Source organism: Bombina bombina, chromosome 1 (assembly GCF_027579735.1).
Source record: "Bombina bombina isolate aBomBom1 chromosome 1, aBomBom1.pri, whole genome shotgun sequence".
Lineage (NCBI taxonomy): Eukaryota > Metazoa > Chordata > Amphibia > Anura > Bombinatoridae > Bombina > Bombina bombina.
Window position 1 is genome coordinate 144,057,043 of NC_069499.1, and position 15,044 is coordinate 144,072,086.

Consider the following 15,044-nt stretch of genomic DNA (forward strand, 5'->3'; position numbering starts at 1 on the left):
TTAAAATATATATATATTACATGTCAAGGGGTATTCAGGGATTCCTGACAGATATCAGTGTTCCAATGTAACTGTCGCTAATTTTGAAATAAAATGGTTTGGAAATAGCAAAGTGCTACTTGTATTTATTGCCCTACAACTTGCAAAAAAAAAAACAAAGAACATGTAAACATTGGGTATTTCTAAACTCATGACAAAATTTAGAAATTATTTAGCATGGGTGTTTTTTGGTGGTTGTAGATGTGTAACAAATTTTCGGGGTCAAAGTTAGAAAAAGTGTGTTTTTTTTACATTTTTTCATCATATTTAAAAAAAAAAATATGGTTAATTATAAGATATGATGAAAAACTAAATTTATGCTTACCTGATAAATGTATTTCTTTCTTGACACGGTGAGTCCACGGATCATCTAATTACTATTGCAAAATATCACTCCTGCCCAGCAGGAGGCGGCAAAGAGCACCACAGCAAAGCTGTTAAATATCACCTCCCTTCCCTGCAATCCCAGTCATTCGACCGAAGTAAAAGGAGAGAAAGGAAGCAACAAGGTGCAGAGGTGCCTGAGGTATATAACGTGACAAAAACCTGTCTTAGAAAAAACAGGGCGGGCCATGGACTCACCTTGTCAAGAAATAAAATAAATTTATCAGGTATACATAAATTTTGTTTTCTTTCTAATGACAAAGTGAGTCCACGGATCATCTAATTACTATTGGGAGTCAATACCCAAGCTAGAGGACACAGATGATAAGGGAGGGACAAGACAGGGAACCTAAACAGAAGGCACCACTGCTTGAAGAATCTTTCTCCCAAAGGAAGCCTCAACCGAGGCAAAAGTATCAAATTTATAGAATTTTGAAAAAGGGTGAAGAGAGGACCAAGTTGCAGCCTTGCAAATCTGTTCCACCGAAGCCTCATTTTTGAATGCCCAGGAAGAGGAAACAGCCCTTGTAGAATGAGCCGTGACCCTCTCAGGAGGCTGCTGTCCAGCAGTTTCATAGGCCAAGCAAATGATACTCTTCAGCCACAAAGAAAGAGAAGTAGCCGTAGCTTTCTGCCCCTTACGTTTCCCTTACGGAGTGTCTATCAGTACAGCCTGAGGATCCCTCAACTTCGACCCGTACCTCGGGAGCTTGGCATTCTGACGAGATGCCATAAGATCCAGTTTCGGCTGTCCCCATTTGAGAATCAAACTGGAAAACACTTCCGGATGGAGTTCCCACTCCCCCGGGTGAAAAGTCTGTTAGTCCTTAGCAAATCCGCTTCCCAATTGTCCACTCCTGGAATGTGGATTGCAGATAGACAGCAGTTGTGGGTCTCCGCCCACTGAATAATTTTGGCTACCTCTGTCATGGCCAAGGAACTCAGGGTTCCTCCCTAATGGTTGATGTAAGCCACTGAAGTTATGTTGTCCGATTGGAACCTGATAAACCGAGCCTAAGCAAACTGAGGTTAGGCCAGAAGAGCATTGAAGATTGCCCTCAGCTCCAGAATGTTTATGGGGAGAACAGATTCCTCCCAAGTCCATGTCCCCTGAGCCTTTAGAAAGCCCCAGGCTGCTCCCCATCCCAGCAGGCAGGCGTTTATTGTCACAATCACCTAGTTGGGTCTGCAAAAGCAGGTTCCCTGAGAGAGCTGATCCTGAGACAACCACCAAAGAAGAGAATCACTTGTTGCCTGATCCAGATGTAATCGCGGAGACAGATCCGCATAATCCCAGTTCCACTGCCTGAGCATGCATAACTGCAGAGGTCTGAGGTGGAAAAGGGCCAACGGAATGATGTCCATGGCAGCTACCATCAGACCGATCACCTCCATACATTGAGCCACTGACGGCAGAGGAGAGGACTGAAGCGCCAGACAGGAGTTGAAAATCTTTGATTTTCTGACCTCTGTCAGAAATATTTTCATCGATAGGGAATCTATTATGGTTCCTAAGAACACTACCCTTGTAGCTGGAATTAAGGAACTCTTTTCCAAATTCACCTTCTATCTGCGAGAACGTAGGAAGGATAACAACATCTCTGTGTGGGAGTTTGCTTGTTGAAAGGATGGCGCCTGAACCAGAATGTTGTCCAGATAAGGCGCCACTGCAACGCCCCGCAACCTGAGCACCGCCAACAGGGATCCCAGAACTTTTGAAAAAATCTTGCGAGCTGTGGCAAGACCGAATGGAAGCTCCACAAACTGGAAGTGTTTGTCTAGAAATGCGAACCTCAGAAACTTGTGATGATCCCTGTGTATGGGAATATGCAGGTACGCGTCCTATAAATCTACTGTTGTCATAAATTGACCCTCTTGAACCAAGGGAAGAATGGAACAAATAGTTTCCATCTTGAAGGACGGTACTCTGAGGTATTTGTTTAGACTTTTGAGATCTAAAATTGGTCTGAAAGTTCCCTCTTTTTTGGGAACCACAAACAGATTTGAGTAAAATCCCAGACCCTGTTCCTGCATTGGAACAGAAACTATCACTCCCAGGTCGGAAAGGTCCTGAACACAGTGTAAGAACGCCTCTCTTTTTAATCTGGTCTACAGATAATCTTGAGAGCAGAAACCTGCCCCTGGAAGGAAAGGTCTTGAACTCTAGTTTGCATCCCGCGGACACAATGTCCAACGCCCAGGGATCCTGAACATCCCAAACCCAAGCTTGAGCGAAGAAGGAAAGTTTGCCCCCCTCAAGATCCAGTCCCGGATCGGGGGCAGACCCATCATGCTGATTTTGAGTCATTAGCGGGCTTCTTAGATTGCTTTCCCTTGTTCCAAGACTGGTTGGACCTCCAGGAAGGCTTGGACTCTTCCTGCTTGGTAGAGGGAGAGGAAGACTTACCCTTGAAGCTTCAAAAGGAATGAAAATTACTCTGACGTCCCTTCTGCTTATTCCTCTTATACTGAGGGAGGAAATTACCCTTTCCTCCCGTAATGTCAGAAATAATTTCAGCCAATCCCGGTCCAAACAAGGTCTTACCCTTGTAAGGAATCGCCAAAAGCTTAGACTTAGATGACACATCCGCAGACCAGGATTTCAACCATAAGGCTCTGCGGGCCAGCATGGCAAACCCAGAAATTTTTGCTCCCAGCTTGATAACCTGTAGGGAAGCATCCGTAATAAAGGAATTGGCCAACTTAAGGGCCTTGATCATATCCTGGATCTCTTCAAGGGGAGTGTCTGTCTGAATAGAATCAGACAACGCATCAAACCAGTATGCCGCCGCACTAGTGATGGTAGCAATACACACCGCAGGTTGCCATTGTAAACCCTGGTGTACATTCATCTTTTTGAGCAACCCCTCCAACTTCTTATCCATAGGATCTTTAAAGGAACAACTATCCTCTATGGGAATAGTGGTTATCTTAGCTAAAGTGGAAATTGCCCCTTCCACCTTGGGGACCGTCTGCCAAGATTTCTTGATAGAGTCAGCAATAGGAAACATCTTCTTAAAAATAGGGGATGGAGAAAAAGGGAGATTTCACCCTCAGATGCTACCGAAGTATCCTCCTCCTTAGATTTCTGGGAGGGAACATTCGGAATAGCCATGAATGTGTGAGAAACCTTACTCACTGATTCTTTACATTTCCTCTTGCGCTTTCCCTGCAGCATGGGAAAAGCAGACAACGCATCAGATACCGCAGAAGACATGAGGGAAGCGATGTCTTGCAAAGTAACTCCAGGCAGAGCTTGAGAGGAAGCGCAGGACACTGCATGTGTGGACGATAGCATTTGGGACACTTGAGGAGAAAGCTGTGGCATATGTTGAACATTGTCAGAAGACTCCTGGACAGCATCCGCCTTAGACAATGTTGGCTCAGAAAAAAGTCTCAATACATGAGGAACAGAAAGGGATAGGTGGTTCCACATTAGCATCAAAACATAAAGAACAAGAAACATTTTGCATGGCCTCTTGGTCCATCTTAACTCAAAATTTAGAATAAACTGATAATTGAGGAAGAAATTAGCACACCAAAAAAATGTTACTGTCTCTTTAAATGTTAAAACTTAACTTTTTTATTTTTGCTGGCAAAAAAATAATTAAACTGTCACAATATACTCCAGACAGCCTCTACACCTCAGCTTCGCTTTGCTGAGGTGCCTACCTTCCTTGCTGCCACCGGAGAGTATATTCTTATAGCAGAAGTCCGGACTCAGCCTAAGCAATGTTACTGACAGACCTGAGGCTGCTCTCCTGCATCACCGTAGCGCAGCGTACAAGTACTTGTTTAGCTTGCTATCCGCAATACCGCTGTCTCTCCGCAACACCGGAAGTGAAGGGGAAAAGGCGCGCAACAGAAACTTGGCACCTCAGCTAGCTCCGCCCATTGTGGGCGTATCAAAAATTAACTTCCTGGTGGGCAAAATGTCTATAAACTAACGCCGCTGGGAGTAAGTGAAATACACCCCACACATTGAGCCACAATCTCCTCGTCCCCAGTGCCTGCCATGACTGCCACCATAACATAATCCCCTATTCCAAAGGAGAATGTCTATTGTGTCCCATAATAAAATTAAAGTGCCAAAATTTTCCTGTATCCCAGAAAAAATAAATTCTGCACTTACCTTCAGAAATCTGCCAGGCAGCAAGACAGCTGACTAGGTTTGAGAGGCATGTTCCCTCACATTGACCTGTGGAAAACAAACAAAGACTGAGCAATCTTACTCAGGCTTTCAAAGTTAGGGCAGCATTAAATACATGGGAGGCGCAGTGAGGATTGTACCTCACAAGTTCCCTTTGTTTAAAAGCCACCAATGCTCTACTGAAGAGACTGACATGGACTACGGCTACACCCCATGACAAAGCAGAACAAGCTTGCACTGCTGAAAAATAACAAAATCTTGCTTGAAGAAACTTCTTTAAAACACCTAAACTAAAAACTTTACCACCTCCTTGCTCTTAACGTAGGCAAAGAGAATGACTGGGGTAGGAGGGAAGGGAGGTGATATTTAACAGCTTTGCTGTGGTGCTCTTTGCCGCCTCCTGCTGGGCAGGAGTGATATTCCCCAATAGTAATTAGATGATCCGTGGACTAACCGTGTCATTAGAAAGAAATAATGGTATCTTTAGAAAGTCCATTTAATGGCGAGAAAAAGGGTATATAATATGTGTGGATACAGTAAATGAATAAGAGGAAAATTACAGCTAAACACAAACACAGCAGAAATTTTAAAATAGCTCTGGTCCTTAGAGTGATGGTAAACTCTCCCCTTTTTAAAATCAGATCTGAAATGTAAGCGCTATTTTAGATGGAGTTTAATTCATTAGCTGCAATGAAGATGCGCTATAACTGAGTTATTAATATAGATATGAAATTCAAATACCCCACGTTACACCACCCACTTCAAAAGTCAATTTTCCTGTCAGCTAAATGATTGAGTTACTCTCCAATCAATGCTCTAGCTACAACAAAAGTGCCATATGGGGAGAGCGCTGATTGGACAACAATTCAATCTGTTAGCTCACAGAAAAGTTTACTTTTGAAGTGGGCGGAGGAGCATGCAGTATTTGAATTTCATATCTATATTAATAACTAAGTTATACTGCATCTTCATTACAGCTAATGAATTAAACTTCATCTAAAATAGCGCTTACATTCCAGATCTGATTTTATAAAGGGGAGAGTTTACCATCACTTTAAGATAAAGAAATTGAAAAAGGGCCTTGTCTTTAAAGGGACACTAAACCCAATTTTTTTCTTTCATGATTCAGATAGAGCATGCAATTTTAAGCAACTTTTTAATTTACTTCTATTATCAATTTTTCTTTATTCTCTTGCTAACTTTATTTGAAAAAGAAGGCATCTAAGCTAAGAAGCCAGCACATTTTTGGTTCAGCACAATGGACAGCACATTTTTATTGGTTCTGTCCAATCAGCAAGGACAACCCAGATTGTTCACCAAAAATGGGTCGGCATCTAAACTTACATTCTTGCTTTTTAAATAAAGATACCAAGAGAATGAAGAAAATTTGATAATAGGAGTAAATTAGAAAGTTGCTTAAAATTGCATGCTCTATCTGAATCATGAAAGAAAAAAATTTGGTTCAGTGTCCCTTTAGGAAAACAAATGACCAAATGGGTAAAACAAATTAATTGTTGTGAAATACCTAATATTTTTTACTATAAAATCATCTGTAGGACGAGACAGGGCAAATTAGCATGCATGATGACCCTAATTACATTAATAAACTACTTGAAAAAAACACTATTCAAATGCAGTTATCGAGCATCATTAGACCACGTTCGTTTATTAAACGTTAAACATTACACACTAGTACTGTACCTCCACTTCCTAATCCTATTACCTAATACACTACTCCTATTTATTGCATTTGAGGTGCATTTAAAAACAAAAACAATTCACAATACCGGGTTTATAAAAAAAATAGGTAATATCCAAAAAAATATATAAAATCATACATTGTAGTAAATAACCTATGTTTACTTTAGTAAACAACACTGTATAAAACAATATAAATGTTCGTATCTAATAAAGTTGTTGAATAAAAAAGACTTCGCAATGCATGTCGGGATAGCGGCTACATAGTTGATTAGCGGCTGCGTGGCTCCTCCTCTTCCTTTTCGCGAGCTGCGAGTTAGACAAGATGGGTCACCAGCAGTTGTACTGGAGCCATCCAAGGAAATTTGGCCAAGGATCCCGCTCCTGGTGGGTGTCGGGACCGATAAACTTGCTGTTATATGTATCTGGAAGTTATTGGTTACGGCGAGACACAGGGTGGCTAGAACTAGCGAAGCGTGAGAATTACATCATGGTGGTGTGGAAAGCAGCTTGGAATGGCGGCGGGCCACGCTGCCTCTACTTTCCAATGGGTCGTGCTGTTTAATGTCTGTACGAGCAAGTTTCGTATAAATCACCCACGTTATAAAACTATTCGTGGGCAAGACGGCCTTGTTTCTGTACGATTTATATTTAGCCTTAATTGCCCCGCCTCATTTTTTTAGTGGCCTTTGTGACACATCGTTTGACTTGTCAATCTTTAATAAATTGGCTGTGTATTATCGATATACCCATACATAACCACTATCTGCACTGTATACAATGCAGGGAATTGTTACCCTGAACGAACACCCGCACTAATCAGTAGCTGTGTAGGATGTTGGGGGGGGGGGAACAACTTTATTTTTTTTTTACTAATTTCATCTTCAAAGGTTTATGTAGATAACTAGGTGTTTTTTTATGGGAGTTTACAATATTTTAAGTTTTTTTATATTGTACATTTTATTTTATAGCCGTGTATGCTCAAACAGACATGGACTGATCCGGAAATATGGATTGAACATGTGCCGTCAGTGCTTCCGACAGTATGCTAAGGATATTGGCTTTGTAAAGGTACATAACTGTCCTAAATGTACAATTCGTTTTAATAACCTTGTTTGTCAATAGGTCTAAAGCTTTTCATGTTTGAATTAAAGGCACCTGAAACCCCATTTTTTATTTCATGATTCAGAGCATACATTTAACATCTTTCCAATTACTTATATTTGGCTTCATTCTCTTGGCACCCATTAAATCTGTAAAGCTATACTGGGAGCTAGCTGAACAAATTGGTAAACAAGGTATATTTGTACAGTCAGCAACTAGCTCCCAGTTCCTGAGGCACCATAGGTATGCTTTTCAAAGATCCAGGCACACTAGATATTAGTAGTGTATTGAAAAGTTGTTAAATCGTATGCTTTATCTGAATCACAAAAGATCCATCTTAGGTTTAATGCCTCTAGGACTTTTCACAAAGGCTGCATGTTTAAATTTTTTCTTTTCATATGTAACTTCATTTAATTGATTACTCCATTTTTATTTGTATATATATGGTTAGGCTATTTCAAGGTTGCATGTATTTGCAAGAAATGAGGCTTAATCTTTAACAGATGCTAGCTTTTTGTTGTCAGCATATTTTGGCTCAAAAGCTATCATTAAAATACTGATGAGTTCATGTTTAACAGTCAGTATAACTTTTAGTAGCAGTGGCTGTAATTTTAAAGAAAGCAAGCACGTTCTGTTAATACTTAATGTGTGCTATATCAACTTTTTCTATGATGCATATGTAAGTAGCAAATTATCTAAACACAATTATCTTTTTTGCTGTGACCAATAAAACCTATTTAAATAACGTTTATTTTAAAAAATAACAATTTATAACCTCATTGTTTCATGGTAAGCCTTAAACTCTGGTGTTTTTCCTGTCCTAATACAAATTAAATGCCTTATATCTAACACATTTAAAATGTCAATTGAAGCAGGGTTGAGGTCTAAATATTTAGCCTTTAACCCCTTCCTGCCTGGACTTATTCGTCTACATTGGAACAAAGATCCAATGTAAACAAATAAGTTCAAAAGTGAAATCACTCAATCATTCATGCAATGTGATTTCAATAATGGTATCGTATCTGGCAGGAGTGGCTTACGCTATGCACACCCTACAGCCGAAACGCATTCAGAAAGCGCTTTTGGCTTAAGTACAGCCAAAAGGCTAGTACGTTATGTCCTAAGGTGTAGATTAGGACGACAAAACGTTCTAATGGCAGGAAGAGGGGTTAACTGGCATTCGCTTTTTTTTGTTTACATTATTCATTTTGGTCCTTGACACTGCCTGCTTTTGCTATTCAGGCTGCATGTCTAAGCTTTTCACATTTTACAAATAATGACCTATGGTCCTGTATTTTTTTGTGTTGTGGGTAGGACCTATTAAAATGGAAGTCTAACATGTATTTCATATTTTTCTAGCTTGACTAAACATCATTGATCTGGCAAGATGGAATAAAATTAATGGAAGACCATACACAACCATTTGGCACCATTCGGAACTTCTGAAAACATCACTGTTTTGTATATAAATAAAAATGGTGTAGCCTTCAAAAATAGTTTGTGTGTCTTTATTTAAATGAGGATTAAAGGCACATTAAACAAATTGTCTTAAATAGAAAAGAACATTATGAAGATGCCCTTATTTCATGCAAGTGGAATTTTGTTGTTAAAAAGAGACCTTAAGATTTCAATGTAAAATTGTTTTTGCAAAGTTAGAGCAACTTTGCAATATTCATTTTGCTCCCTTTTCATGTAATTTAGCTCAGAAAAGGGGATTTTCTTTCTCAGATCTAGAAAAGCACCTGCAGACTCGGGGCTAACCTTGTTAATTAACATGTGTTGATAACTGCACTTAGTATTAAAGGGACAGTATACACCAATTTTCATATAACTGCATGTAATAGACACTACTATAAAGAATAAGATGCACAGATACTGACATAAAAATCCAGTATAAAACTGTTTAAAAACTTAGACGATCTCAGTTTAGCTCCGTTGAAAAGGTAGCTGGAAAGCCCACTGCAAGTGGGGAATTAGACACTCCCCTCCCCCTTATTTTGCATATGAAAAGACACTTTACACAAACAGAAGAAAGTTGGAGTAGGTAGCTGACGGTAGGTATTCTCCTAAAACTTTGGGGCTTGGTTAGGAGTCTGAAAATCAGAGCAATGTTATTAAAAAAAAAAAGCAAAAAGGATGTCTGCATATCAAGTGTGGTGGAGGATTAATGAGCTGGGCCACTACAATAGCCCAGTAGGTGTGATTACCCCTTCTACCATTGGGTTGATGCTTTGTTGATCTGCACTAGGAGGTGCCCTTTTTTTATATGCTTACTTTTAGTGTATCTATGTAACATTGCTATAAACAATGTTAAACACTGTCAGATAGCTAGACACATGCTTACTCCTGAGCTCACCTAACATTGCTCTTACAAATATACCAAGATAATTAAAGGGACAGTCTACCCAGATTTAATATAACTGCATGTAATACACTGATCTAAAAATCCAGTATAAAACCTTTATAAAAGCATATTTGGAAGCTTCAAGTTTAGCACTGAGGTTAGGCTGATACACCCTGTAAAAGGGGCTTGTAAATCGTGAAGAGCCAGACTCCTGCGTATGAAGACAGGTTACACAAACTAGAGCAGCAGGACTCTGTAGACCTAGGTCTACATCTGATATTTTGGGGCTTAGGAGTCTAAAAATCAGAACAATGTTAAGAAATAAGCAAAACTATACATTAAGACTTACAGATGGGCTATAAAATGCATATACGAAACATGCTAAGAAAAATCTAGTGTTCAATGTCCCTTTCAACACCCAGGAAAACTTTATCCCATACCTTAGATCCACAAAAAATGCACCTGCACCACATTCCATCTTCAATACCACTAACGTTATTTGTCTAATCTTCAAAAGAACATAGTTTTCAGTGGTAGATATGGCTGCCAAACTCCCCCCAGTTTCGTAGGAGGCTTCTTAGTCATCCGCCAATCAGAATCAAATCCTCTGCTAGATTCTTTATACGTGTTCACGGAGACACTTTCTATTCCTAATAGCGAGCAGACTAAAATTATAATGCACATTGGCAATAGAACAGCGCCCCTGTGAACAAGGATTGAATTAAAAAAAAGGGGTTTGAGGGGGAGGAGTTTAGCTGCCATATCTACCACTCGAAAAAAATGGTCTTTCGATGATTAGACATATAACGTTAGTGGTATTGAAGATGGGATGCGGTGCAGGTGCATTTTTCCTGTGTGTGGATCTAAGGTATGGGATAAAGTTTTCCTGGGTGACTGTAAGGTGTTTAAAATGTGCTAAAGCATTGCAGTTTCATTTTGACTTATGTCCCTTTAAATATTTCAGGATTCAGATAAAGCATGCAATTTTATGTCCCTTTAAACTAGAAATGCTTCTGTACAACTGGACATTGGCACCTACAAGCGTAAATGCAGGAGCATCTGCTTCAGGAAAAACATAAGTACATTAGGTATCAGGCAGGCTCTAATTATAAAAGTATTTATGGAATAAAATATTCCAAAAAACAGTAACAGCAAACGGATCTAAGAGTAGGTGAAGATTTAATTGCAGAAATATATCTAGAACAGATTATAGTGGTGAAAAATAGGTCACTCATTGAGGCTGAATCCCTTGATGAAAAAAACCTTGTGTGTGGAGGAGGAATTACAAAGGAAAACACCAAATTGCATTCAACTGGCTCAGTTGTGAGACCAAAGGAGAGGCACATTACCTCTAACTAATGAAAACAAAAGGCAGAAAGATCTAAATACAAGGTGGAGGATAAACCTGTGATTGCAATACCCAGACTAGGAGAGTGTGTTTAGCACAGGCTGTTTTCTATACCCAGATGGGGGAGTGGCAAAGAAATAGGTGCAGGGAAAATAGGTCAAACACTAAAACCACTTTTTTTTCTTTCATGATTCAGATAGAGCATGCAATTTTAAGCAACTTTCTAATTTACTCCCATTTATTTTTACTTTGTTCTCTTGCTTTCTTTATTTTCAAAGCAGGAAAGTAAAGTTTAGGAGCTGTCCCATTTTAGGTTCAGCACCCTGGATAGATTGTTTATGGGTGGCTACATTTAGCTGCCAACCAGCAAGCACAACCCAGGTGCTGAATAAAAATGGGCTTGCTCCCAAGCGTTGTATTCCTGCACTTCAAATAAAGATAGCAAGAGAATGAAAACAAAATAGGAGTGACATCTGAATCATCAAAGAAAAAAAATGTGTGTTTAAGTCTGGGCTTAAGTTTTGTTCCAACATCTGGGTTCAATTTGATACATGAATAAATTGGTAAGTTCTTTAACCTTACGTAAGCATCACTCATCAGATAAACTGAATAAAAAGGTACAGAATCAGCCTTTGGGCCAGGAGGCCTCCTTGTCTTTCTGTGACGTGATTTGGCCACACTCAGAGACCTAAATCTAGAGGAACATGTAGAGAAGGAATTCACATATGATGAGTATCCTTCTTTTAAGAAACTATCAATATTTTGCCTGTTACAGAGAAGGGGTTCTATCATAGACATTAGGGTTTCACAGATACCATTTTTTTTCTATTTTCATAAGAGCTTTATTGGAAAATTTGATGTTTTACAGCAAGTATGAAATCAACATATACATCACAAGGTACTTAATAATTTACTGCATATTACTGATTGTGTAATAAAACCATGTACTGTATTCCCACTTGTCCAACTGATAATTACTTTTATAAATCTATATAATAAGCTTAATAAATGATGGATGGGGACCTGATAAAATGTTGGTTGTTATAAGTAGAGAAAGGAAATTCCTGTGTTTAGTGTATTGTTGGGATCCATGAGCAGGATATGTGGGCTGTGCTTACTGAACGCTCTATCTATACCCCAGCTGGAGAGACTTCTCTTGGATCTCACAACAACAAACCCCCCCCCATAAATGCTAATGTTGGGGTTAACTCGCTTATAACTAGTATGTAAGATAAAACAATTAACACTAAGACCTACATTGAATAAACCATTAAGCATTGTAAAGGATTCCCTTATATACCTTATTGTGTAAACAATTGTGCTTTTGTGCAGTAGCTACTTGCCTATAAATTAAGGGGGCAGTGAGTGACTGATCTGTAGTTATAGGGTATGTATCTTGGCTTCATAGGTGGTTTTAATTGAATATAACATGTTACTATGCTTTGGTAGCAGCTAGTTAGTAATACAGTGACAACCTCTTCGTAAGGATAGATAATGTATGATGTGCTTAAAATATGCATATTATGGCTATGTAATGTCATCTATATTGGTTTACTTGTACTGCATCTGGGTTATAAATGATTAGGACCTGTTGTCTCCTTATCCGCAGCTCCGGCTGAAAGCCGCGTCAGGAATTTGATTTTGCTTGTAACCCTAGATGCCATGCGTGTGGTGGGGTCTTTTCTGCCTATTGTATGTCTTAATATTTTCAGCGTGTAACACAAGCGGCTATAGCTTTTGGGAAAAAAAGTATATCACATATACTGTCTGTAACCTATGTAAAACATACAAAAAAGCTTATATATATATATATATATATATATATATATATATATATATATATATAAAATGGCCTCTACCAATTACTCACTTCTGGATTAAGTAATCAGCCCCCCATGACTGTTTGTCCATAAAAAATGTCATTAGGATAGGGTGGTGATGCTTTTCGAGGGAGCTTGTCGGGCCCAGTAACTTGGAATGTAGGTTCTCTGTAATTATTAATTTTCTGCGAGTCTGTGATATCCTTGGACCGTGTAATGCCATGAAGTTCGTCCGGGTCCTGAAAAGGCTGGGTAATCCAGGACACTGGAATCAAAGGGCAACTGGCCATGTCAATCTGTTGTATATCCGCAAAGGCTATGATGTCACTGAACCCTTCTGGGTCAGAGGACCTGACCTTAGATGTCTCACGATTGCCGGCTATAAGAGAGGTTTTATGCAGATTGTTTGGTGGATTAGCTATCACTTTCATCCAGGGGTGTCCCCAAGCCCCCCCGAAAGGGCGTCTTGCACTGAACACTGAGCTGCTTGTAAAGGTAGATGTCGTACTCCAATGACAGCTCTCGGCTCCAGATCCACAAGATGGCCACTTCCACGTGAGCGCTCCATGGAAGGGACAGTCCCAAGTCCCGGGAAGGCGGTTGAGCCAAGTAGGTTCTCTTTATTGTAGTATAGTTCTTTATCTTCATTTGGTCAGGTTTAGGTGATATGTGCCCTTGTTGCGGATTTATGCGTACTATCTTGGATTTGGGTATTTTGGCTCCAATTTGGATGTCGGATTTCAGTGCTTCGTCCACCGGCATACATGGTGTTCTGCATGTGCCTAGCTTATGCATCAGGGCATCAAATTGGAGCTCTTTCTTATAGGGACTGCATGAGCTTCTCAATTTTCATAAACAGCGAGTGATGCTGGTCCGTTAAAGCTACACTCTCCATAGCTGCCATTTTCTATCAGTAATGCTTGATTCCAAAATTTTCAGTGCTCCAGTCTTTGTCTGTTTAGGTGCCACTTGATCTCTTTTGCTATGTATAAGGCAATTTAAGGATAGTATTATGATCAATGAAGTAAAAACCCTTGGCAGGCCGAGGGGGGTGGCGCTGCCTGTTTACAAGCTGCTGCTCTAGGCTTCTGCTGTCCGATGCCGAACTCTAGCTTCATAAATACAGCAAATTATTTTGAAGTATAAGGCTCTTCTGAACCGTATAGCAGTGTAGGTAGCAAATATAGTTTTATTGATGTTATTCCTCGGGTAACCAGCAGATTATTAAGAAATCAGCAGGAGCTGGGAAAATGCGACCACTCCAGATCGCTACTCGGACACGCCCCCTCCACTGATACCATTTTTTTTTTTAAGACTGAGTACAAGTACCGATACTTTAAAAAAAAAAAAAAAAAAATACTCGCCGATACCACTTACTGATACTTTTTTTAAATTTCATGTGACAGTGTCTCAAGCACAATACAGACTAATGATTTAAGATAGCTTCTTTATAATTATAAAAAACTTTAAGTCAAAAGACATTAAATAATAAAACTGTTTTATTTGCTTGTTGTCGCAAAGTTGTAAAAACTCGAAGAAATGTCACAGAACACGTTTATAAATAAAAATATTACATTAAATATATTCATAATAACAACAATAAATACCAAATGTAATATCACAACCAACCAAAAGTGCAATACAGTAAAAAATATACCAGTGCACTGTTTAAACATGGGGAACAACACTAATAGGCTAGATTACATTTGACTGGTAAGCTTTATATCAGTGCTCTCATTGCATGTCCAACTCCATTAAAGTCTATTGAGTTGGAAATGCGAACAGAGCATTGGTAAAGCTTACATATCAAATGTAATCTAAATCCAGTCCTATTATTGTAAGATGTGTGTTCATAGGAATTAACTTCAGTTTTTCTATGAACACTCTTCCTGCAATTATATAAGCTAAGGATGTTCCTCAGAGTACAGTATGTTTTGAACATAATTGTGCAAGATAAGAACTAGCAGTATAACAGGCAATCCAACTATTATAATAATTTTTCAAAAGTTAGTAGCAAGTTCTTTTAACCCCTTAATGACCGGACCATTTTTCAATTTTCTTACCCTTAATGACAATGGCTATTTTTACATTTCTGCAGTGTTTGTGTTTAGCTGTAATATCCCTCTTACTCATTTACTGTACCCACACATATTATAT

General features: G+C 39.2%; 1 protein-coding gene across 1 annotated transcript; it reads left to right on the forward strand.

Moving 5' to 3' along the window:
* The first annotated feature begins 6,526 nt into the window (after positions 1-6,526).
* RPS29 (ribosomal protein S29) lies at positions 6,527-8,869 on the forward strand. The gene is made up of 3 exons (XM_053689506.1): positions 6,527-6,658; positions 7,243-7,342; positions 8,735-8,869. Exons 1-3 carry the CDS (start codon positions 6,597-6,599, stop codon positions 8,741-8,743), a joined length of 171 nt encoding a protein of 56 aa, XP_053545481.1. The 5' UTR covers positions 6,527-6,596; the 3' UTR covers positions 8,744-8,869.
* The last annotated feature ends 6,175 nt before the right edge of the window (positions 8,870-15,044 follow it).